At 37.8% G+C, this 24,447-nt stretch overlaps 1 protein-coding gene across 1 annotated transcript; it reads left to right on the plus strand.

The window, feature by feature from the left end:
- Positions 1–1,974: 1,974 nt before the first annotated feature.
- LOC127435089 (rho GTPase-activating protein 35-like) lies at positions 1,975–24,445 on the plus strand. The gene is made up of 7 exons (XM_051688265.1): positions 1,975–2,635; positions 14,994–18,913; positions 19,100–19,241; positions 19,685–19,762; positions 20,007–20,138; positions 20,322–20,427; positions 20,515–24,445. The coding sequence occupies exons 2-7, from the start codon at positions 15,185–15,187 to the stop codon at positions 20,879–20,881; spliced, it is 4,554 nt and encodes a 1,517-aa protein (XP_051544225.1). The 5' UTR covers positions 1,975–2,635; positions 14,994–15,184; the 3' UTR covers positions 20,882–24,445.
- Positions 24,446–24,447: the final 2 nt, after the last annotated feature.

The raw sequence follows: 24,447 nt of genomic DNA on the forward strand, positions 1-24,447 counted from the left end.
ATTGCAAAACATGCACACCCCCTCTCTCCTCCCTGTACATCTCCCTGATTTGTCATTTGTCTCATCAGTCTAAGGAGCTCTGCCTACCCCAAAACTCTTCTCTGGATACTTGTAGAATTGTAAACTTGAGAACTGAAGACCTTGCACCATTGTTAACAATGGTATTGGGTAAGATTATGTGAATGCTATATCCTTCTTGAAAATCAATACTTGACAAAACTACAAATATGTAGGTAACCATTAAATTGTTGGGTGTATGGAGGTATTTTCAATTATATATATATTCTAGATTATGAGTTAATTAGAAGAGGTGGGCTGATCTTTGCAGCTGTTTTGTTCTGTTTGGGCATGTTTATCATATTCAGTGAGTATGTCTAGATTTATGCAATCTGCTGGATGCCTTGTACTCCCTGCTTAAAACATTTCATTTGAATGGTATTAAAGAATACCATCAAACACAAATATGCAAATGCACAGCCTTATTTTTATTTTTCTCTGTGACAGGCAAAAAGCTGAACTGTGGAAACAAGGCAGCATCTAATTAAGACAAATACATACATACATAAAATTCAAAAGATAGCACAACACAGTTACTGTACCTCTTATCTATAGGCTTGAGGACAATGGTGAACTATGACCTCTCCTTCCTTGACCTACAATTCACTGTAAGCAAGCAAGCACACCTGCATTAAAGGTGCAATCAGTATTTTATAAGTATGTCTTAGACTTACACTGACACCTAGGGACATGGATGCAGCATCACTCAATCGTGATGATGCAGTTACCAATGCCATTTTAGAAATTCACTATTCACAGTCAGCCATGACTAATTTAATCCATGACCGAAAGTGTCCAATAACACGTCGGTTACTGAGATTACGTGAGAAGTATTCGGCTGGTCATGTGATCATAACATGACATGCTCCATGAAGGGACCATCTACATGTAAAACAGCTTTTATAAGGTTACTGATATGACTGGAGTCTTCATCTCATGTGAGTTTCAAAAAGTACTATTCATTTTTATAGCAGTATAACTCTAACCCTAACTCTTTTTTTTTTTTTTTTTTTTTTTAAGGAAAATTTTACTGAGTGCACCTTTAACATACAGGTTTATAAAGTTCTCCCTCTGTATATTTATTTGTTTCTAACCAATCAAAGACTTTTTATAGTTCCTAAATGTTTTGTAGGAAGACTGAACTTTACTTGTTATTTCCAATATGTCTTATCCAGATCACATGTCATTTAGAGTTTATTTAAAACTGGACCTTTTACCACATCAAAGTGCATCATATCACAGACTTTCTGTTAAGAAAAGATGGGCTATGTATGTACGTACGCATATTTCTAAAAAAAAAAAAAAAAAAAAACACAACATCCAACAATATCAGAATACATCATGTATCCTTACACTTCCTTACAGTTTTGTTTACACCTCAGACAATCTTACTGAAAAAAGAGATTCACAATAGATGTGTCAAATATTTTAAAATGTCTTGATTTGCAAAGAATGGTTCATGACAACACTTTGACCCATGCAAACACAATGAATTTGTGTATCAGAGAAGAATCGTGTGTTGATGGTCAAGAACAACATTTGCAGTTCTCATTCTTCTTTTTACACCTCAATAAATTCCATGGTCTAAGAGTACAAGTAAGTGTCCTGTCTGTGCAGATCACATTCTAAATGTACATACAGAACATTATGCAAGGAACTTTATGAATTCAATCATAGGTACTGGATGTACCTGTCAAAAAAATCACCTGAAATTATCATGTATTCCAAGGATTTCATGGTGGGTTTACTCCAATTTTATATTTTAATATGCTTTACACATTAGAACAGTATACATGATCACAATCAAATTCAACAACGTCAATCACTCTGTCTTTGGGCCTTACGTTCGCGTGCACGCGCTCGAGCTCGAGCTTGTCATTGGCTCAGCGCTGTGCTGTTGTCCATGCGCCACACTGGGCGAGTCTCTCTGCTGTCTCCGATACCCTCTTTTATCCTCATAAAAGGAGAGAGAAAGAAGACAGTTGAAGAAAGTTGGGTTGGGGTGGACGGACCGCCATTATTTGGAGGCTTGAAAAACCACTTTCACCCTCACGCACAATGTAAATATCTTAGTTTAGTGACATACTTGGCCCAGATTATTTGTGATCTGGCTACGAAACTGGATGTTGAGTCTCGCGGTAAATGCATTGCTGCGTGCCGTCTGCATATGTCGGTGAAATCAGCATTTTATGGCCACAATAAAGGGCATTACAATTAACCAAAACCAATGTGGTTAGGCCATAGGAAGGTATTAAAACAAGCCATTTTCTCCGCGGAAACAACTGGCCTCCAATAAAGGACATTTCTTTGTTTGGATATGGTAAGCCTTCGGTGGATTTTGAGAGCCGTTTCTATACTTGCGTCTGACCAAATATCTCTTGGAAACTGCAAGTCTGTCACGCCACTGAAACAAAAATAAAAGAACCTGCGAGGGATTTAATGTCATCGGCCTTTTGTGCAGTCTTGTGGCCTTTTCCTTCTCTCTGGTATATACCAACGTTGGCCGAGCTGGTTTTAAGCCTTCTCCCGCTGGCCTGAAAGAAGAAGAGGCTTTCAGAAGGGACGGAGAAAGACACCGGTATGTATTTTCCCCCGATGTTTCGATATTAGACAGCAACTACGACGTGACAATTTTTGTATTTTAGGAAGTCTACAAATCGAGTCTGTAACGAGGAGTGGAGTAGCAGAGAAGGGAAATTGTATTAAAGTGAGTGATCTCTGTTGTGCAGACAGAGCCTTGGTTGCTCTGAAAACGGATTTATCTAACCCTTTTTATTGCACAGGGCTACTAAGATCTAGTTATCTTCTATAATCTCGCAGGGTTTTAAATTGGCAGACTATTTTCTCACGTGGTGTGCACCTTTTTAAATTGCTGGTCAGAATTGTAGAGACCGTATTTGTATTATATATTTGCGATTTGCATTATACAGTACTTTTTAAGTGGCTTAGTCGCTTACTGCTTTGATTTTAACGGCCTTCTTTATTTATATACGTAAAAAATGCCACATACTGTGTAATTTCTGTAGAACAACCACATACAGCTGAACCGCTCTAGAATGGCAGTTCTTCTGAAGCATGGCATCCAAATTACGTAGCTGGTAGGTATATGGGATGAATAGAGTATCAAAATTAGTCTCAAATGTGTAAACACTTATACATCAATTCAATAAATGTATGCATTTTACTATCCACACACAAATGCCTTTCAGCTTGTGTCTGTGAAATTCCGAATGGAATGAATGTGGACCTATTTGTACAAATAGGCATGTTTGTGAATAGTGCCCGACAGGTATATCGTTCGGCTGATATTATCGGCTGATATTAGCCTTTCACCGATATATCGGTATCGGCGTATATGTTTACTGATTTGCCGATATGAAAACTTTTTTACAGCACACATAATGTAGAAAACAATGCTTTAGAATTGGTGTCATTACATAGTTTGTCCAGCAGAGTGCGCTCCAACTCCATTGTTTATAGAGCTGACTCTGAACTGACGGCTCTGCAGACAGGGCGGAGTTGAGCTGTGTGTTTTCACAGTAAATTGCTAACTAGTTTGTTTATTAACTTTCCAGTATGTATTTCACAATGGCCCCATCATTTTCCCTTTTCAATATTACTAATATAATGTTAACCCTGTCCCTGACAACCATGTAACTCATGTTTATCTTTGCTATTGTTTTCTATGTTAGTCAGCTATAGTTTGTCAGTGCAGTAAGTAATGCAGCAGATTGAAAGGTAAACATCAGAGCATCTTTTTGCAGCTCAGCAGACAACAGTGTGGTGGTTTATTGTGTCTGTTGAGTGTTGATTTCATGCTATGTTATTACCTAGTTGGTGAGACACAATGCTGGAAAGTAAATAAACAACGTCCGTCTTTTACTCTCCATGGCAACGAGCTTACAGCTAACTAGCTAATCACGTAGCTACTTTCATTGTTGTCAGCTGCGTGGAAGAGAATGAGTAGACGTATTTACCAAACTGTTTTGTTCAGGATTCACAGTTTGGTACCCCCTTCAACCGAACAATTCCAATCGTTGCATTTATAAAATGTAATATTTAAAAGTCTAGTTTTCCACCATTGAAAGTTTTCCATGAACTTGTATAGCAGAATATGATGTAACACCGCTGCCGCTGTTTCTCTCCTCTCGGCAGTATTAATATAGTCAGCTTTGACTGATACTAAACAGGACTGATGTTCATTTAGCTATTTATTTTATTTTTATTTCTTAATTATTTTAATGGTCCACATTTGATTGATACTAAACAGTACTAATGTTTCTTTAGCTATTTATTTTATTTTTTATTTATTATTTGTTTTAATGGACAGCATTTGACTGATATTAAACAATACTGATGTTTATTTAGCTGTTTATTTTATTTTTATTCTGTATTTTAATGGTCAGCAATTGACATAGTAAACATACAGTAGTGATGTTTATTTAGCTATTTATTGTATTTTTATTTCTTTATTTTAATGGTCAGCAATTGACTGATACTGAACATAGAGTACTGATGTTTATTAAGCTATTTATTGTATTTTTATTTATTCTTTATTTTCTCAGTGTTCATTTCTAGAATTTGTTGACAGTGTATAATAATAATGCCAAATATTCTTTGATAAAAATATTTAAGAAAGCAGCCTTCTGAGTACCTTTGCATAGTCATATCGGTGCAAAATTGGTGAAAAATCCACTTAGAAAAGGTCTGTTTTCATTCCAGCTCAAAAAATAAGTATATCGGCCACCATATCAATAATCGGTGAATTTTCTCTCTCTAAAATCGGTGTCAGTCTCAAAAATCCCATATCGGTCGGGCTCTATTTGTGAATATAAATGTTCCCTTTTGTACAAATAAATCACAGTTTGTGTATGCAACCAAATGAAGACGTTCCAAATGAAACACAAAATGGCCTTGTGAAGTATTTAATATGCATTTGTGTTTCAAGTGACATGTGCATTCATTGACATGTTTTTGTGTGTTTTCTGTTTTATTTATTTGAATTTTAAGACTTTTGTTTTGCTGATTTTTGCCATGGCCGACCCACACACAAACAACTACCAATGAAAAGTCCTAAATTCATTCATAAATGTGGGCACATCTACACATCAATTTGGAAAAACTTCACAAATGTGTGTTATTAGCCTCAGAAAATGTATTTTTATTTGTGCTTGTGTAATTTATTATTAAATGAATGTGCACGTATTTGTACAAATAGAGACATATTTGTGAACATAAATGTTCTCTTTTGTATAAGTAAATCACGGTTTGTGGATACAACCAAATGAAGATGTTCCAAATGAAACACAAAATGGTCTTGTGAAGTATCAAATGTGCATTTGTGGATCAAGTGGCATGCGTGCATTCATTGACATCTTTTTGTGTGTTTTCTGTTTTATTCATTTGAATTTTGACTTCCTTTCCGCTGGTTTTGCCTTGCACGATCCACACGTAACTTTGTGTAATAAAAGCAGCTACCACTAGATGGCGGTCTCATTTTACAGATGTACCATCAGGCGGGGCGTGGTTTATTCACAAGGTCACTCGGCATGTGCAGTTTACAAGCACCACTTCAAGCAAACAGCGTCTGAGATCAGCAGAAAGAATCAAAGGTTTGTCTCAATTTTTCTCATATATAACCAAGGATAATGTCATGTCACATTGTAAAAGGCGAAAAAAGGCAATTTTAGAGTGCAAGTACTGGTGACAATATGTTTGTGTTACGTGTCAGAAGCATTCTAGCTAATAGGATTCCAACACCTGCCCAACCAGGTCTTTGTTCCAGGTCAGCGTTAGAGTCTGCTACTTCAATCTTAACTAAGTTTCTAGACTGAAATTCCTGTCTATACAATGGGAAATAACTGTTTGTGTAGTCAAAGCATGAGTACAATTCTTAATGTTGTAGTATCCAATAGAGCTGAGCAGAATGGCGATATGTACCATGGCGATGGAATAAAGTGTCAATTGGTAGAAATGTTTCTATATCATGGTATGCAAATATATGACTATAAATAGTAAATCCAGAGAAACTGATAATTTTGCAGTGCTCTTTTAATTTTTTCCAGAGTTGTATATCACAATATATTTATATCCAGAAAAAAAAAACGTTAAATAACCATGTGATTGGCCATATAAGCAACAAAGTATATGGTAATGTTATGTACATTTTTGGTCAATAATGATATGTATGATATGGAATATAGCCTACGCATTTTGATGGAAGTGATTCAAAAACGTATGAAAAAATAATTAGTTCCTTTTTTTTTTAATTTTTTTTTTTTATGATGCCCAATGTAGACTAATGGAAGACCTGTCATGTCCATTACAATTAAAAATAATATATGATCCGTTTTATCTACTCTGCATCATTTTTCAATGCAAAATGCAAATAGGCTTTTCTATTTCAATATAAGCATTTGCTTTGATTCTGAAGCAAAGCCCTCAATCACTGTTTTGTTTTGGATTTTGTTTTCCATTAGATACTAGAAACCGTTTTGGTAACTATATAGTCTACTTGATATAAATGCACTGTTGACAAAGGTGTTATTTATTCATTCCTGATGTAATTGCGATCGCTTCTCTCTCCGTACTTGCAGGAGAACAGTAGGAAAGCTTGAATGTGGCAATGGTAACTAACAGCAGCTGAGGCACGCTCTGTGTACATGCGCATCATAAACAGGGCTCTCATCCAATAACATGGGACCGCACCTTTTAATGCAAATATATATTCTCCTGTGTTTGACTTGATTCTGAGTTGTCCTGCATTCTGTTTGTTCATCTACCTCTGTGTATGTTTGTCCGTCTCTCTCGCCATCAGTCTCACCTTCATCCAAGTGGAGCATTGCATGCACAGATATTTCCATACCACGATATAGAAACATTTCTACCGATTGACATTTTATTCCATCGCCATGATATATATCGCCATTCTGCCCAGCCCTATTGGATACTACAACATTAAGAATTGTACTCGTGCTTTGACTACACAGTTATTTTCCATTGTGTTGACAGGAATTTCAGTCTAGAAACTTAGTTAAGACTGAATTAGCAGGGGGCTTGGGTAGCTCAGCGAGTACTGACATTGACTACCACCCCTGGAGTCACAAGTTCGAATCCAGGGTGTGCTGAGTGACTCCAGCCAGGTTTCCTAAGCAACCAAATTGGCCTGGTTGCTAGGGAGGGTAGAGTCACATGGGGTAACCTCCTCGTGGTCACGATTAGTGGTTCTTGCTCTCAATGGGGCGCATGGTAAGTTGTGCATGGATCTCGGAGAGTAGCATGAGCCTCCACATGCGGAGTCTCCGCGGTGTCATGCACAACAAGCCACGTGATAAGATGCGCGGATTGACAGTCTCAGAAGCAGAGGCAACTGAGACTTGTCCTCCAACACCCGGATTGAGGTGAGTAACCGCACCACCACGAGGACCTACTAAGTAGTGGGAAGTGGGCATTCCAAATTGGGAGAAAAGGGGATAAAAAATTAAAAACAAAAAAGATTGAATTAGCAAACTCTAATGCTGACCTGGAACAAAGACCCGGTTGGCCAGGTGTTGGAATCTTATTAGCTAGAAAGCTACTGACATGTAACACAAACATATTGTCACCAGGACTTACACTCTAAAATTGGCTTTTTTCACCTATTACAGTGTGACAGGACATTATCCTTGGTTATGTATGAGAAAAATTGAGACAAAACTTTGATTCATTGTTCTGCTGATCTCAGACGCTGTTTGTTTGAAGAGGTGCTTGTAAACTGCGCATGCTGAGTGACCTTGTGAATAAGCCATGCCCCAACTGATGGCACATCTGTAAAATGAGACCGCCATCTAGTGGTAGCTGCTTTTATTACACAGTTACGCGTGGATCGTGCAAGGCAAAACCAGTGGAAAGAAGTCTCAAATTTCAAATGAATGAAACAGAAAACACACAAAGACGTCAATGAATGCACGTGTGTCACTTGATCCACAAATGCACATTCGATACTTCATGAGACCATTTTGTGTTTCATTTGTAACATCTTCATTTGGTTGCATCCACAAACTGTGATTTATTTGTACAAAAGGGAACATTTATATTCACAAATATGTCTCTATTTGTACAAATAGGTGCACATTCATTTAATAATAAATTACACAAACACAAGCAAAAAGACATTTGTTTAAGGCTAATAACACACATTTGTGAAGTTTTCCCAAATTGATGGGTAGATGTGCCCACATTTATGAATGAATTTAAGACTTATTCATTGGTAATTGTTTGTGTGTGGGTTGGCCATGGTAAAAAACAGTGAAACAAAAATCTCAAAATTCAAATAAATAAAACAGAATAGACACAAAAACATGTCAATTAATGCATGCGTCACTTGATTCACAAATACACGTTCAATGCTTCACAAGGTCATTTTGTGTTTAATTTGGAGCATCTTCCTTTGGTTAGACATGCAAATTGTGTTACATTTATACAAAAGGGAACATTTGTATTCACATGTCTCTATTTTTACAAATCGCTGCACATTCATTTAATTCGGAATTTCTCAGACACAAGTTGAAAGGCATTTGTGTGTGGATAGTAAGATGCATGTATGACATTTATCGAATTGATGGATAAGTGTTTATGCATTTGTGAATAATTTTGATACTATATTCATCCCATATTACTATGCCAGGGCCTGTGCTTTTGGTTTTTTAGACATGCATATAGTCATTTTATGTGTTTTTGTAGTACTGCATAAAACAACCTCTGAGATCATAGTCTGTCATGCTGTATGTTAAACCATATATTTCAGAATTTCTCACAACACACCTGGCTACAGCAAGTACAAGGCTATCAGATCATCCAATTGTCTCTTGGTGTGTCAGGATGACTCTAAAGTCATTTAATAATCCAATAGCATTTTCACTAGCTCTCTCACTTAAACTGCACCTGACCTAGTTGGAGATCACCCAATTTGAGCTCTGTAGCCAGACAAGATCTGTATTTGGGGTTCCATAGCTTCAGAGTATTTAACACAATTTAACCTCAAGGCCACAATTTCCTGTGTCTGTTCCCCCAGGACAGATTTTTCAAATTACCATGTGAAATAAACCTGGTGTTGAATGCATTTTTCTGAAGCAGTCTTATAAAACAAAACACAAAGATATTTAAAATAAATTAACAAAGGATAGCAGCCAGTCACCATTAATGTAACAATACATGTAAACACTTGTTTTGAACTATTTGGTGCAGCCCCATCAAGAGCTTTAAGTTATGGATACAGATTTATTTATATACTATTCTGCTGATATTTTATTTATAATAATTTAAATCAAATAATACAAAATAAAATAATTTATAAAAATTCAGCCTAAATATGTTAGCCTGTTAGGGTGTTCAGGGCACTCTAACAAGTTTATGATCATTCTGTTGTTAAATAATGTTTGATAGGTGTTTCATGTATAGTTCATGCTATTCAGGTTATTTTTATCAATAAAAAAATGTTGTTATGTTATGTTATGTTTATGCATAACAATTTAGGCCCTGGAGGGCAGTTGTGGGAAATTCAAGGGCATACATATGTGTACTGTGACAAGTCAAAACAAAAATTTGCGAACTTTTTGTTATCATATCAAATTTAGTGCAACTCACACAGCTTTTTGTATTCTTGTTTCCATTTTTTTTTTTTTTTTTTTTTTTGCATGCAGAAAAATAACTAATGTTAAGTAATTTTATAACCTGTCATCCCTTTCTTGACTAGTCTTAAGGCCTATTCACACCAACAGCCAAGAACACATGCTGTAAACAAGATTTCGTATCAAAACCGAGCATTCCAATGGACTAGGGTTGTAGCGATTCACGATTCGGTTCGCGATACTGAACACACAGTTCGTTTCATGATTCTTTAAGCCTGAATCAAGATTTTTTTTTTTTTTTTTTTTAAAGTTATTTAAGATGTATGTAAAACAGCTCCTTTTTTTATTTTAATTTTATCTTATCCCCATTTGTCCCCAATTTTGGAATGCCCAATTCCCACTACTTAGTAGGTCCTCGTGGTGGCACGGTTACTCACCTCAATCCGGGTGGCGGAGGACATGTCTCAGTTGCCTCCGCTTCTGAGACCGTTAATCCGCACATCTTATCACGTGGCTTGTGTGCATGACACCGCGGAGACTCGCAGCATGTGGAGGCTCATGCTACTCTCCGCGATCCATGCACAACTTACCACGTGCCCCATTGAGAGCAAGAACCACTTAATCGCGACAACGAGGAGGTTACCCCATGTGACTCTACCCTCCCTAGCCAATTTGGTTGCTTAGGAGACCTGGAGTCACTCAGCACACCCTGGATTCGAACTCACGACTCCAGGGATGGTAGTCAACTTCAATACTCGCTGAGCTACCCAGACCCCCAACAGTTCCTTTCCTTTAAAATTTAGCTAAAAGTACTGTTCTTAAAAGTTCTAAATGATCCATCAGAGATGTAGTGGAAAGCCTACATCAGCCAAATAACAAAGTCATTGCATCTATGTGAATTTATGCAGTTAATCCAGGTTGGACTTCAAAGACATTATCATTAATCTTACAGTTCGTACAAAATCTGGTTGTTTAAACATTGGCCCTTAACACTTACTCAGTTTACTGATTTTAAAGCATGACTTGCACTACACACAAAAAAACTAATACTGGCATTATATTCATGCTGTTTAGGAACTGGCCCCAGCAGTGAGCCTGGTTTCTCCCAAGGTTATTTTTCTCCAGTAACCAACATCTTATGAAGTTGTGTGTTCCTTGCCACAGTCACCTTGGGCTTGCTAACTGGGATTGTAAATACAATTATTTACTTATTTATTTTTAGATACAATTTAAAATAATATTTTTATCAAACTGCACAATGATGACTCTAAGACTTTATAGATATTAGTTTAATTTTCTGTTAAAGCAAGATTTTCTGTAAAGCTGCTTTTAGATTAATATGGCACTTATTAATCATTATATCATTATAAATCATGATATAAATCTTTAAACCTCTGTAAATTATCGCACAATCAGAGCAGATCACTCTCATGCTTCAAGCGGACATTCGATCCCTCGCATTGAAAAGGCGCTCCTGGTTTTAGTTTCCGCAGTTTCAGCCAAACTCGTCATTTTTTTTTTCTCATCCAGCTATTACATTGATATCCTTCATAAGTTTATTGTATAGCTGCTCTTTTGTTGTCAAACCAATCTTGTTTTATATTGTTTATGTAATTAAAAAATATATTTTATGAATGATTCCTGAAATCATTCTGTACTATGTAGCATCTGTGAGATAATGTAAAAATATGTCTTAATGCCCAGGTATACTTGGCTTTCCTGCACTCGGGATCAGATCGTGCCCGGTCGACCGAGTTGCCTTTCAAATTATACTCTTGACGGCGAGTGAATACGAACAAGTTCGATGCATGCGCACTACGACTGTTTTGCGATACTCTTTTAGGACCGTCAGCGGCAGGTGCATGACTGAAATTTGCATCACACATATTATGCGTGTAGTGATCAGCAACATGGACAACCAAATGATACTTTGGCCTTTAGACTTTCAATTAATAGGCTACTGCTACTCAAGACGCCTGTATATGATAACCCATTGTATTGGAAATGATACAGAGATATTTATAAAGAGAAATTATTAGGAGTCGTTTTTGGCTGATAATATCAACCAATCAGCATGGTCAGTCTTTATCCATAAAGTTCTAATATTTGTTTCGGTGTGCTCCCTGGATCTTGACTTTGAAAGTGCAAGCTAGCCTTTTGACCCACATTCACCTTTTATTCAGCTGTGTTGGAGTTCAGTGGGGAGAAAACAGTTACATTTTTAATAATTATTTTTATTTCAGATGTTCTGTATTTTACTTCATATATTATTCTGCATGTTGTATTGTTTAATTATTAGTGCATAATAATAATTTATTAGGATTGGGGATTTGAACAAGCCACTATGCCTAAGTAAGTATTTAAAAGAGGTGTGTGATTAATGTTCTAAGCAACTACATGTAGATTTACGAATTTTGAACATAAAACTTTTGAAAAACAAAATCTATAGATTCTTAAAGGAAGGACCTAAGCCATATCAAGGGACCAATATATTTCGGGAGCAAGATTAAATGCCACAATCAACATGGTTTCATCAAACAGACATTTATTTCTAGTTTTAGATTATTTTGCCATTTCTGATTGTAATGCAATATATTTTAGACTACGATGTATTATTTCTGATTTGGGCAGCAAACCTGGAATGACTTAACTGCAGCAGTTTATCGTAATTAATAGGGCTACATTGTATACATATATAACATATACAAACAGATGTGACAACTTGTACCCCCCCCCCCCCAAATGTGACCTGCCCTGCCCTGACATGAAAGTACCCTTTTTCCTGTGAACACCGTTTAATGGGATAATCTTCCTTCATTATACTGTTGACCCTTGCCTTAATTTACTGTATGCTAATATGGTTTTATTGTGATCACTTATTTACCCAACCTCTACAGTAAAAGTATGATGGTATTGGTTTTTCTGGTTTGAAGTGAGACCACTGTGTCCAGGGGGTAACCCCCCGGCAGCCAAAGTCTCGTGAGCGTCTCATTAGCTGTTACTAAGATTAGGTTTAGGGTTAGAAAGATTTAATGGTAGGGTTAAAGTTAAGTTTAGTGGTAGGGGTGGGTGAAGGGTTTCTGTTGGACTCCAAATAAACACAACAAACACTGTGTGAACGTTGCATGCGACTCTCGCATGACTTTCGGCAACTGGGGAGTTACCTTCTTAACACAACTGGATGAGACTGTTCTCACAGTCTTCATCATTTCAGGTAACTACATTCAACACATCGACATGCAGAGAATTATTAATGGAAAGGCAGATTATTTCTACTTTTGAGGACTGTCAATTGGTACTTCATTATTGTTGAATATGAAGTAGCCTCTAAATGTTTCTAAAAATTTTGTATTGTTTTTTTTCTACTTCAAAATGTAGTATATTCAGTTTTTCTTGTAAGAACACAAAATAATAACAAGGATTTGGATGTACTCTACAATCAGTTATAGGGAAAGTATTATTAATCATTTTCATCTACTGACACACAAATCAAGGCTAGTATTAACAGTGGTTGAATCGGCACGCACTTCACTTCTACTGGTCGATTTTGAATTTGAAAAATTAAATTAATTTATTGAGACATGAAAAATGTAACCAAAAATATTTCTAAATTCAAATTACCCTTTAAACTAAATGAAAATCAAATCAAATTAACAAAGTGGTCAAAAAAATCATACAAAATCCAAACATTTTATCCTCTCCAACTTCTTCCACTGGCCCTTTTTGCAGTGACCTAAAAATCACTCTACAACAGTTGGAAAAATACCAGTAAAAATTAGATCATAAATACAGTTGTAAATGTAAGCAGAATAATAATAATTGAAAAATAATCCATGACTAATAGATAGTTTAACACAAATCTTTGTTTGTTTCATAAAACGGCTACTACAGTGAATATCAGGGACTTTTGGACCGAGTTTGGACATGAACATTATTATCACCTGCTGGTGAAATCTCCGAACTGCAAATGCAGGAACTGAGTTTAAATTTTGCACTGAGATAAGACATGGTTTTGAAACATCTTAGCACAATGACCTATTTCTCAGGAAAATAGCAAATTGCGCTTAATGCCACTTCAGTACCATATAATACATCCACAGTTTGTGTGCATACACCTACAGATTGCGCAAACACTCCCACCCGCGCCAACTTGCACTTTGTGCTGGCACGAAAATTAAACTTAAAATTAGAGCTCTCACAAAAATTGGATAAGACATTATGCACAGTCGCTTTGCGCACTCATGAAAATAGAGCCCCAAAGATTCTTGCCACAAGCCTACAGCATTGATCCAGTTACCTTCTCATTAACGTGTGTTTCACTCAAAGGTGATATTCTACTATTCAAAAGCTGCACAAATGACTTTACTTTTAATAAAACTCTCATCTTGATTTTTATTTATATATTTATTGTCCAAAAGGTCTTTCTCAATCATTAAATTAGGTAAATGCATTAACTGCATGAAATTACTGCATCTCTCTCTCCTCTCCCACACACCGGAGCATGGTATTTTAAATGTTTACTTGTTTCACTCAAAGAACACTGGCACTGTATGCTTTACTGGTCTCTTTTGACCTTTGGTGATTTGCAGTTCAAGCTGATCTGTGGTGAAATGTCTGCTACAGATTGTTGTTTGAGGTAAAACCATGAAATTATTTCAGTGTATGTTTATCAGCCATTACTTTCTTAGATTGGCATGAGCTTGGAAGCTTTAACAACTTAATGTGCTGTTGAATTTCAAAGACGCTGCACAGTGTTCAGAATATTAACACTACTAAGGACACTAATTAAAGCAGTGTTTTGGGACACAAATAATGTAAACAAAATAATGTAAACAAGTGAGCAGTATAATTTCAAAGTATGTCATGATGCCAAGTGCCCAAGTATCCACTGTATCAAACTTTGTGCAACACATCACCTACATAGGATAATGTATTTATTTGTCCTTGTGTAGGAATTTTCAGGTTTCCTAGGATAGGAATTGATTACATTTCAAGACGTAGAAATCCATAACCTCTCGGAACATGTTACAAATGAGCTTTTTGTTTTGATTAGGTTTTTATTTCTCATATTAATGTTTGTTGAGGTTATTGAGTATTAATGAAGAAACATTTTGAGAGACTCATGGTAGATTGTGAGCTACTTCAAAGGAGTCCAATTGTGAGACACTTCAAGGGGTGTCAATGTAGAATTATGCCATGTAAATTTGTGGGATTTAATGATGTAGTTTTATTATTGCTTAAAGTTGAGCCTAATTGAGCCTCCTGGGCAAATGAAGCACATACTTTTACCAGTAATTGGTTTGTTCTCTCTCTCCCTCTCTCATTTAGGTTCACCCCAATTCCTGCCTCCATCAACTTCACTCAGGTCCCCCTGCCTGACCCTGATACCCCATAAAATGGGCAGTTTTCTTGACCACATAGGATGATTGAAGCATTAAAGCTAAAGCATCAATTATAAATCATATACAGGGCCCTGACTGTCAAGCTTTGGCCCATGGCAAGATGAATGCCTGCATACGATGATGATGGCTAAAAAGCAAGAATCCCGGATGCCTATCTACAACCTAGTTGTTGTTGGTCTGTCAGGTACTGAGAAGGAGAAAGGCCAATGTGGAGTTGGCAAATCCTGTCTTTGTAACCGCTTTGTCCGTCCTAGTGCAGATGAATTTCATCTTGATCACACTTCTGTTCTAAGTACCAGTGACTTTGGTGGCCGGGTTGTCAACAATGACCATTTCCTGTTCTGGGGAGAGGTGGGGCGAGTTTTGGAAGATGGGGCAGAGTGCAGGATGCATGTGGTGGAGCAGACAGAATTCATTGATGACCAGACATTTCAACCCCATCGCAGCACAGCCTTGCAGCCTTACATCAAAAGAGCTGCCTCCACCAAACTGGCTTCTGCAGAAAAACTCATGTACTTCTGCACTGATCAGTTGGGGCTGGAGCAGGACTTTGAACAGAAGCAAATGCCAGAAGGAAAGTTGCAGGTGGACGGCTTTATGCTTTGTGTGGATGTCAGTCGTGGGATGAACCGCAACTTTGATGACCAAATGAAATTTGTCACCAACTTGTACAATCACTTAAGCAAGACAAAAAAGCCTATTGTACTGGTTCTCACTAAGTGTGATGAAGGGGTGGAGCGATACATCAAGGATTCTCATACCTTTGCCATTTCAAAAAAGAACTTGCAGGTTGTTGAGACTTCGGCAAGGTCCAATGTCAATGTTGACTTGGCTTTCCTTACTTTGCTACAGCTCGTTGATAAGGGAAGAGGTAAGCCCAAGATCATACCTTATTTTGAGGCATTAAAACATCAGAGTCAACTAATTGCCTCTACAAAGGATCGCTATGAGTGGTTGGTGAACCAAATCGTGAAGAATCACAATGAAACTTGGCCCAACATCAGCCGATGTATGCAAACCTCAACTGAATACAAGGAGTATGTTTTTTTAGAAGGTACAGGTAAGGCCAAGAAGCTATTTCAACAACATATTCACCGGCTAAAGCAGGAGCACATTGAAAGGCGTCGCAAAGGATATTTGAGCACTCTTCCACTTGCCTTGAATACCTTGGTGTCTGAGTTGGATGAAATTGAGCATTTGAGCTGGTCTGGGGTGCAGAAGGTCCTTGAGTCCAAAAAAGACTTTGATCATTGGTTTGTGGTACTGGAAGATGCGCCATGGGAGGAAACACCACATCTTGACAACCTGGAGGATGATCGAATTCCTTTTGATGTATTAGACACAACAGCTGCTGAAATAATCTTTGATGCACACCTTGAACACCTGCGCAATGAATGCAAGCGTGCTCAGATGCGACAGGAGTTCAAAGCTAAATTGGCATCTTCACCTTTTGTTACCCCTGGCAAGCCCTGGGAAGAGGCCCGCAGCTTCATCATGAATGAAGACTTCTACCAGTGGCTTGAGGAGCCTGAATATTTGGACATTTATAACCGGCACCAAAAAGCAATCATAGACAGAGCAAAAGAGGATTTTCAGGAGCTTCTACTGGAATACTCTGAGCTTTTCTATGAACTTGAGGTAGATGCCAAACCTAGTAAAGAGAAGATGGGAGCAATTCAGGAAGTGTTAGGAGAAGAACAACGCTTCAAGGTACTGCATAAATTGCAAGCTGAAAGGGATGCTTTAGTGTTGAAACACATTCATTTTGTGTATCACCCTACTAAAGAAACTTGCCCTAACTGCCCACACTGTGTTGATAACAAAATTGAGCAAATACTAGCTTCATACTTTCCCACACGATACCCTTTCTTTGGAAAGTCCCACGTGACTGATGGAAAGGTCGATAGGATAAATCTTGTTATACTTGGCAAAGATGGTCTAGCTAGAGAATTAGCCAATGAGATTCGGGCTTTGTGTACTAATGATGATCATTATGTGCTTGAAGGTAGAATGTATGAACTTGTCCTTCGGCCCATAGAGGGCAATGTTAGACTTCCTGTTAACTCATTTCATACAGCCACATTCACTCCTCATGGATGCCTGTGTTTGTACAATTCAAAAGATTCATTGTCATATATTGTAGAAAGTATTGATAAGTTGCGAGAGTCCACGCTTGGCAGAAGGGACAACCATATTGCTCAGCTTCCTCTGTCACTCTTGTTAGTAACCAAAAGAGGTGTTGGAGGACTGGGTGATATTGGTGGAGAGACTGCCCAAACATTAATCCCACAGGGTCAGCAGGTAGCCATAAAACTGCAATGTAACTACCTGGAACCAGCCACTCCAGGCACTGGCTATGGTCGAAATGTGAATGAAAGGCAGATCAACCAGGTCTTGAAAGGTCTACTTGAAACTAGGAGGACTTCTACATTCCATAGCTGTTCTCCACCTGCACCCCCACTTCCTCCATGTATTAGAGACTTACAGCAGGACCAGAGCCCAGAGGCTGAATTGCGTATTGTGTTGTGCCTGATGTGTGGAGACCCTTATGACACTGATCAACTTCTTGCGCCATTCCTGCACCCTCAACATTGCAAGCCGACCTCTCCTCTGGCAAGTGGTACTTCGGTACTGCTTGAACAGACTATTGGTGGCCACAAGCATACAATTGAACTATTCCTACTGTCATACCATGCTGCTTTTGCCACACGTAAGAGTCGGCTGGTGCATGGCTACATTGCTGTATACTCTGCCTGTCGTAAGGCTTCTTTTGAAACTCTGTGTGCCTTTTTGTGCGAGGTTCAGGACATTATCCCAATTCAGTTGCTTGCAGTGGAAGAAACCCAGGCTGAGCTTATAGACTCTGAGTCTGCTCATGAGTTTTTAGTCCAAGGTGAAGAACTGGCCCATGAAATTGAGGGACGGTGGTGCAGTCTTGTTTGTGGCCCTGGTGGAGTTGTTGGAGGGCTACACAAAATAGACCTCTTGGAATCATTTTTCAAAGAGGTATTAGAAAAGAAAACCATTGTTGAGGCCAGCCACATGTATGAAAATGTTGCAGAAGCCAGTAGCACAAACGAGAATGTTTATTCACCACACTGTGGCTCCCCTAGCCCTGTCACAATGCTGTTAGATTCTGAGGAAGACATGGAAGCTTCCCCGCCTTACCATGATGGCACACTAACCTCTCATGGTGGATTCAAACTACCTGACTTGGACTCAGGTGACACACTCTCTGTAATCTCTGACCTTAGCACTTTTGAGAACAAGCTAAACAATAAAATCCCTCCACAAGTGAGACCCAAACCTAGTGTCACATTTGACCTCAGAAAAACAAATTTCAGCCCTTATGTGGATGCAGTCAGCCAACGGCGGTCTCTTACCACCAATGTGACATGGCCTCTAGGAGGAGATTACGATCCTTCAGACTATGCTGAGCCAATGGATGCTGTTTCTAAGCCACGCCCCAGCTATGAGGACAGCATATACTCTGTACCACATGACAGCACACAGGGCAAAATTATTACCATCCGCAATTCCAATAGGATGCACTCCAATGGAGTAGGCAATGGATCGGACAGTGAAGGGGATGGCAGCTCTTTGGAGAGACGTTGCAAGTTGCAAGCAGCGAGGGTGAAGCCACAACTCTATCGTGATCGTTCTAAACGACTGGGGAAGTTCAGTACTTTTCGCACTAGTTTTTCCATTGGTAGTGATGATGAGATTGGCACCCTTTCAAGGTCAAAAGAAGATGATGTTTCAGGACTGAAAGGAGACATACTCAATGAAGAAGGCGAAGATCCCAAAAAGAGGAACATACTGAAAAGTCTTCGCCGACCAGGAAAAGTGAGTTTTATTTTATTTATTTAACATGGCTTTTATGCCACTCTTTTAAAATAATGTGATAATTTGTCTTCAAATTAATTGATCTTTTTTTATATACCACATGAATGAGAAGGTCTTTTTGCCTTTAACATCTCATTGTTTTAACAGTATTTATAAAGTATTTGTCTGTGTCTTGCTGTTTGGCAGAAAACAAGACCAAAGCCTCGACATTCTATCTCTAAGCCTTTGGAGAGTAACTACTTTGGGGTACCTCTGGTGAACGTGGTTTCCCTTGAAAGGCCCATTCCACTTTTCATTGACAAGTGCATCCGTTATATTGAGACCACAGGTACATTTGCTGCTGCTGTCATTTCCCCATTGTAACACCCCACCAGAGATGTGCAAGGGCTCCATATAAGCTTATCCTTGTCACAGTGTTCAGTTATAATTAGATAGTTAATAGGTCTTAACTGTCATAAATCAACCACAGCATACTATTGAGCATGGTTAACTTAATCACTAGTGTTTTCTTCAGCCTGGATGTCATTTTTGGTCTTGCAATAAGATTCTGACAAAATTATGTGACTTTAATGTGAACTGATTATATTTTGTCCTTTTTATTGCCTCAATACAGAATACTAGACCTATATCGAGTACCAGTTTGTAGCAATGGTAATTTGACAAGAAAGCCAGAATTTATTAGTGCTTAACAATGTTTTCATATTTAACTGACAGAGCAAGTTGTGCAAGAAAACCGATTGATCTCTCTCTCTCTCTGTGTGTCTCTCTCAGGTTTGACCACAGAGGGTATCTACAGGGTAAGTGGAAATAAGGCGGAGATCGAGAGCGTGCAGAGACAGTTTGAACAGGGTAAGTTCAGAAGGATAACAAAACTTAATAAAACTGGGGTCATCATACTTAATATAATAACGGGTTTGCTTTTATATATATATACATTTTTTTTACATGTACATTTTGTATGTTTAAACATTTTGTTAGTGTTTATTAGTGTGTGTTGTTTAAGAATTAATGGATTTCACATTATACCACTCTGTTTTTTGCCGTTCCTTCCAATCCCCCCTTCTTGTCGATTCATTTGTTTGTTTGTTTTTAGACCACAATCTGGACCTAGTGGAGAAGGACTTCACTGTGAATACAATTGCTGGGGCATTGAAAAGTTTCTTCTCTGAGCTGCCTGAGCCTCTGATTCCTTATAGCTCACAGGTGGAGCTGGTGGAAGCTTTCAGTAAGATTTCACCTATCAGTCTTAAAATGTGTATGAGAGGCATATTATATCTTAAATGCACATTTTTAAATTATAAACTAACAATGTGTTGCATGATGATGAAATTAATTTGGGTGTTATGTCACCCATAACACAATGCCTTTTCTAAACCTGTGGAACAATAAGTTGTTTTTTTGTCAATAGAAATTAATGACAGAGAAAAGAGGCTACACACTATGAAGGACGTGCTAAGGCGATTTCCCAGGGAGAATTTTGATGTCTTCAAACATGTTATGAGCCATCTAAACAAGTAAGTGTCAAACCACCTGCAGCTGATAACTGTTGGAGAAAAGTTAAAGGAGTGAGACTTCAAACTTTCTCTCTCTCTGTCTCTCAGGGTTAGTCAGTGGAACAGAGTCAACTTAATGACCAGTGAAAATCTATCCATCTGTTTCTGGCCGACACTGATGCGGCCAGACTTCACCTCTATGGATGCCCTGACAGCCACACGCACCTACCAGACAATCATCGAGATATTCATCCATCAGTGTGCTTTCTTCTTTTACAACCAACCTCCGGCTGAGTCACCCACTGGCCCCTTTGGAACCCCTGGACCACTGGTGCCCTCTGGATTGCCCCCATCCCCCACAACTGCCCCTTCTTATTGCCCTCTGACCCCACATTTTACCCCCCTTTTGCAATCCCCCCCACATTCTCCCCCTCAGAGCCCACACACAGTCCTTGAAGAACCACAAACACTGTGAGTGGGGGAAAATGCAGCCGATGATATAAGTGAATTGTACACACACACTACAATGCATGCATACACATCTACATTCACATATTAGCCCTGCACACACACAGACATTTAAATGCCTCTAACACATGTAGCTTGTTTAGGTCAGTGTTGTATGTGAAAAAAGTGTGCTGATCTCTCAGTACTTGTATTTGGGAAGGAGTTGGTGATCATCTACAGTTACTTACACATCAAGCAATCCAAACACTCACCAGATGAAGGTCTGTGCACTTATGAGCACTTATACATTCTTTAAAAGCCAGCAAAGGCTAGTGTTTGTGATTGCCATGTCAGCACTGCCCTCAATATAGTTTATTACAAAAGGGGGATGTTCTTATTTTCCAGAGTGTGAACATACGTAGATGTTTTAATCAAAAAGGAAATGAGCAGATTTGAAGGACTTGAAGATCTTCCTGCTTGCTCTTTCTCACTGCATACTAGCCAACCTATGTTGTTTTTAAAACTATCTGTGTATCTGATATCTTTCTATCTGTCCCTTTTTCTATTCTGCTTATCTTTTTCTATCCACCAATGCCTCTCTTCCACCATCTATCTGTCTACCTTTTTTATATGGAACTGTAGTAAATGGGACACTATAGTCATGAAAAATCATTAGTACTTAATGATGTTCAACCTTCCATCATAAAGCATTTTGGGAGAATAATAGAATTAACTTAATTTTCCCTCTTTTCTCCCCTTTATTTCAAGAAAATGAAATCACTTTAGCTGCAAACATATTCATCACTTTGCCTGGCTTTTGTGTTCAACACTACCATCATTGGTTTGTATCCTATGGAAAAAATTCTGAAAAGATAAATGCTATGGATTTTGGAGGATTTTTTTTCTCTTGCGTCCGAGACTTGACGTTCTGACACCTAATAGGCCAGAAGGTGAAGTTGATGAGGATTTGCTTGGCTGAGTGGCTCCTGTGAATTTTTTCTGCCTTCAAGCCTTTTCTTGAAGGCTGGGATTTAAATGGCATTGATATCACATGGTTTTAGGGAATGCATTTCCAGTTAGCACTGGTGAGGGGCTCAAGATCACTAAGACTTCAGATTTACTCTGACCTTGAAACTCAAAACTCTCTCACCCTAATTTTGGACTCAATTTCAAAAATGTTTATGTCGAAGGCCTTTCATTAATGACAAATCTGACTGTTTTTAAAAAACGTCATTGTTTTTACTTCATAGACTAAAGCACTTTTTTGTCTTTTTATAAAGACTAGTTGTGAATTGCAACACTGACGACTGGTTGGTTTAAAATGTTGCCACCATGTTTGAAGGATCAAAAAACTTGGAGTGATCAGACAGAGATTAGTCCTATTCTTGGACTAAATTTCCATTTTTGTTCTTATTTTATTTTTATGATTATCCATCTTTATCTGCTATGAGTATTTTTGGACCTGTTATACAGCCTGAATTTTAACTAACATGGACCTTATAGTCATATCACAATTTTTGTATTGTCATCTTCATGTAACTGGATCAGAATGACAAATTTGGCCTTTTCTGCTTTTAACATCTCATGATTTGTCTAAACTCGTCTGGACAAATCCATAATGTATAAAGATACAATATTTCATTGTGTGTAGATTGTATGTATATTACCTAATTACCTTAATATTTTCTCTTAAAACATGAATCTTCTGAAGTGAAGGAAATTATTCCTAAATGTGTTTTGCTTGCATATGCCACTTCCTATTTCTATCCAGCCAAGGTAGAAAAGCTGAAGTACCAAAGTAGTGCAATGTGGTGGATGAGGGTTCAACACCAGTTGTAAATATTTTGATGACGGGGTTGGGGATGAGTATTTCAGATTCAACTCAAATACTTGACAAATAACCCATGGCAAGTCCTTGATGATTTGAAAATGTTTTTTGTTCATTGTCTTCATTCTGTGTACCTGCTGCTTTTCTACCAGGCTAAACAAATATGAATTCATCCCAGCTTTACTTGAAGTGTACAATGTTTCTTTCATATTGAACTTTCCAGCAAGCTGCCTGAAAGCTCTAGAATTACTGTAGTATCTAGTCTGGATGTTGATACAGCCATTTTTGTCTGTAATGGTTATCATAATGGTTGAAGATTTGAGGCCCCTGAAGAGTGCCACAAAATGTTCTCTTTTTAAGTAGAAGTGTTGATATAGAAGTAGAGCTTCTTTGGATTATTTCCACAAAAAAAATGTGAAAATGTGATCATTTCCTGTTCTTCGTTGCTTTGTGTTGAATCCAGAATGTAGATTACAGGCTACACTCCATTGGTTGTGGTTCTGCAGCATTGGGAGTAATATATAAACAATGTGTTTTATGTTGCGCTTCACAACATCTAACCTGCTGAGTTTACATATGTTTGCACCCTGAAATTTTATAAATGAACCCTAGCAACTAGTAAGCGAGCCCAAGGCAAAATCCTGGGGTAGATGTGACCGTTATGGCAATTCTTATGCCACTGTATTAATTGATAATTATCATTATAATACTCATTAAACCATTTCTTGCACTTTTAAATATGTAATTTACCATGACTTTATCAGAATGACTGAGATATGTGTATTTTGTTTTCGTGACCTAGCGAGCATTTAAAGCTTGTTTGACCCTTTTTTTTTTTTTTTTTTTTTTTTTTTTTTTTTTTAAAGCCTCTGAGTTGAAGTGTATATGTTTTGGGTTTTAGCTCACATAAACTAATATCAGTGTAATCAGAAGGAAGTCTGACCAAGTTCAGCTGTATTACTTTGGGGTCTAAATACAAGCTTAGATTGGACACAAGAGCCAGTCGATGCTAATTTCACACTTTTGGCTCTATGAGAATGAATGTTGTACTGCCCTCTTGTGGCCATAATTTCATCAGCAGGTATGAGTTTGTTTAATTGGAAAGAAGTGCATTTCCTAATATACATAACAAATCTGAAAAAATATAAATAATGAGAGAACCCGCTCACAGCCGCTTATTTTTTTATGTTGGCTGGTCTGTTGAAAAAGGATCTGTAATCTGTACTCTAAAGATTTCGTTTTTTATCATTTGCTCTGTTCTCCGTACACCTACCACCCCATTACACCCCCTCCTTGTGTCTTTTGTTTGTATTTAATTGGTAGAGAAGTGCTTTCTGCTGTGAACAGTTGGTTTATTTCCTTTAACGTGGGAAAGAGACAGCTTTTGTTTAACTTAAAAATGTATTTGTTTAGGAGTGATTTGAGAGACATTTAGCTGACAGTATGGCTGTATAATGTGGCTCTTTTAATTCAAGCAACAACAATTTGTTGTGTTTGAGGTGAAAAACACTGCCTTTTAGTTGGACGTGTTTGTTTCATATTTGAACAGAAGACAAGGCCAGGCTACCTTAGTAGCATGCATGACTAAAGATCTATACAGGGAGAAGTTTTTCATATGTTTTCAGTATTTCAGAATATGAGCCTGATTAAAAATATATATTATGAGAAATAATGAAAAAACATCAGCAACATGATCCTGTTATGAAAGAGGGTCAGGCTTTAAATAAACTGAACAACAAACAATAAATCAATTTTGTAACATGATG

Source organism: Myxocyprinus asiaticus, chromosome 4 (genome assembly GCF_019703515.2).
Source record: "Myxocyprinus asiaticus isolate MX2 ecotype Aquarium Trade chromosome 4, UBuf_Myxa_2, whole genome shotgun sequence".
In the NCBI taxonomy this organism is placed as follows: domain Eukaryota; kingdom Metazoa; phylum Chordata; class Actinopteri; order Cypriniformes; family Catostomidae; genus Myxocyprinus; species Myxocyprinus asiaticus.

Excerpts from the sequence above, each read along its gene's own strand:
- LOC127435089 (XM_051688265.1), top strand. The coding sequence starts at position 15,185 with ATGATGATGGCTAAAAAGCAAGAATCCCGGATGCCTATCTACAACCTA. Across the intron at positions 18,914-19,099 it reads GTCTTCGCCGACCAGGAAAA|AAAACAAGACCAAAGCCTCG; the intron begins GTGAGTTTTATT and ends GCTGTTTGGCAG. Across the intron at positions 20,428-20,514 it reads GTTATGAGCCATCTAAACAA|GGTTAGTCAGTGGAACAGAG; the intron begins GTAAGTGTCAAA and ends TCTGTCTCTCAG.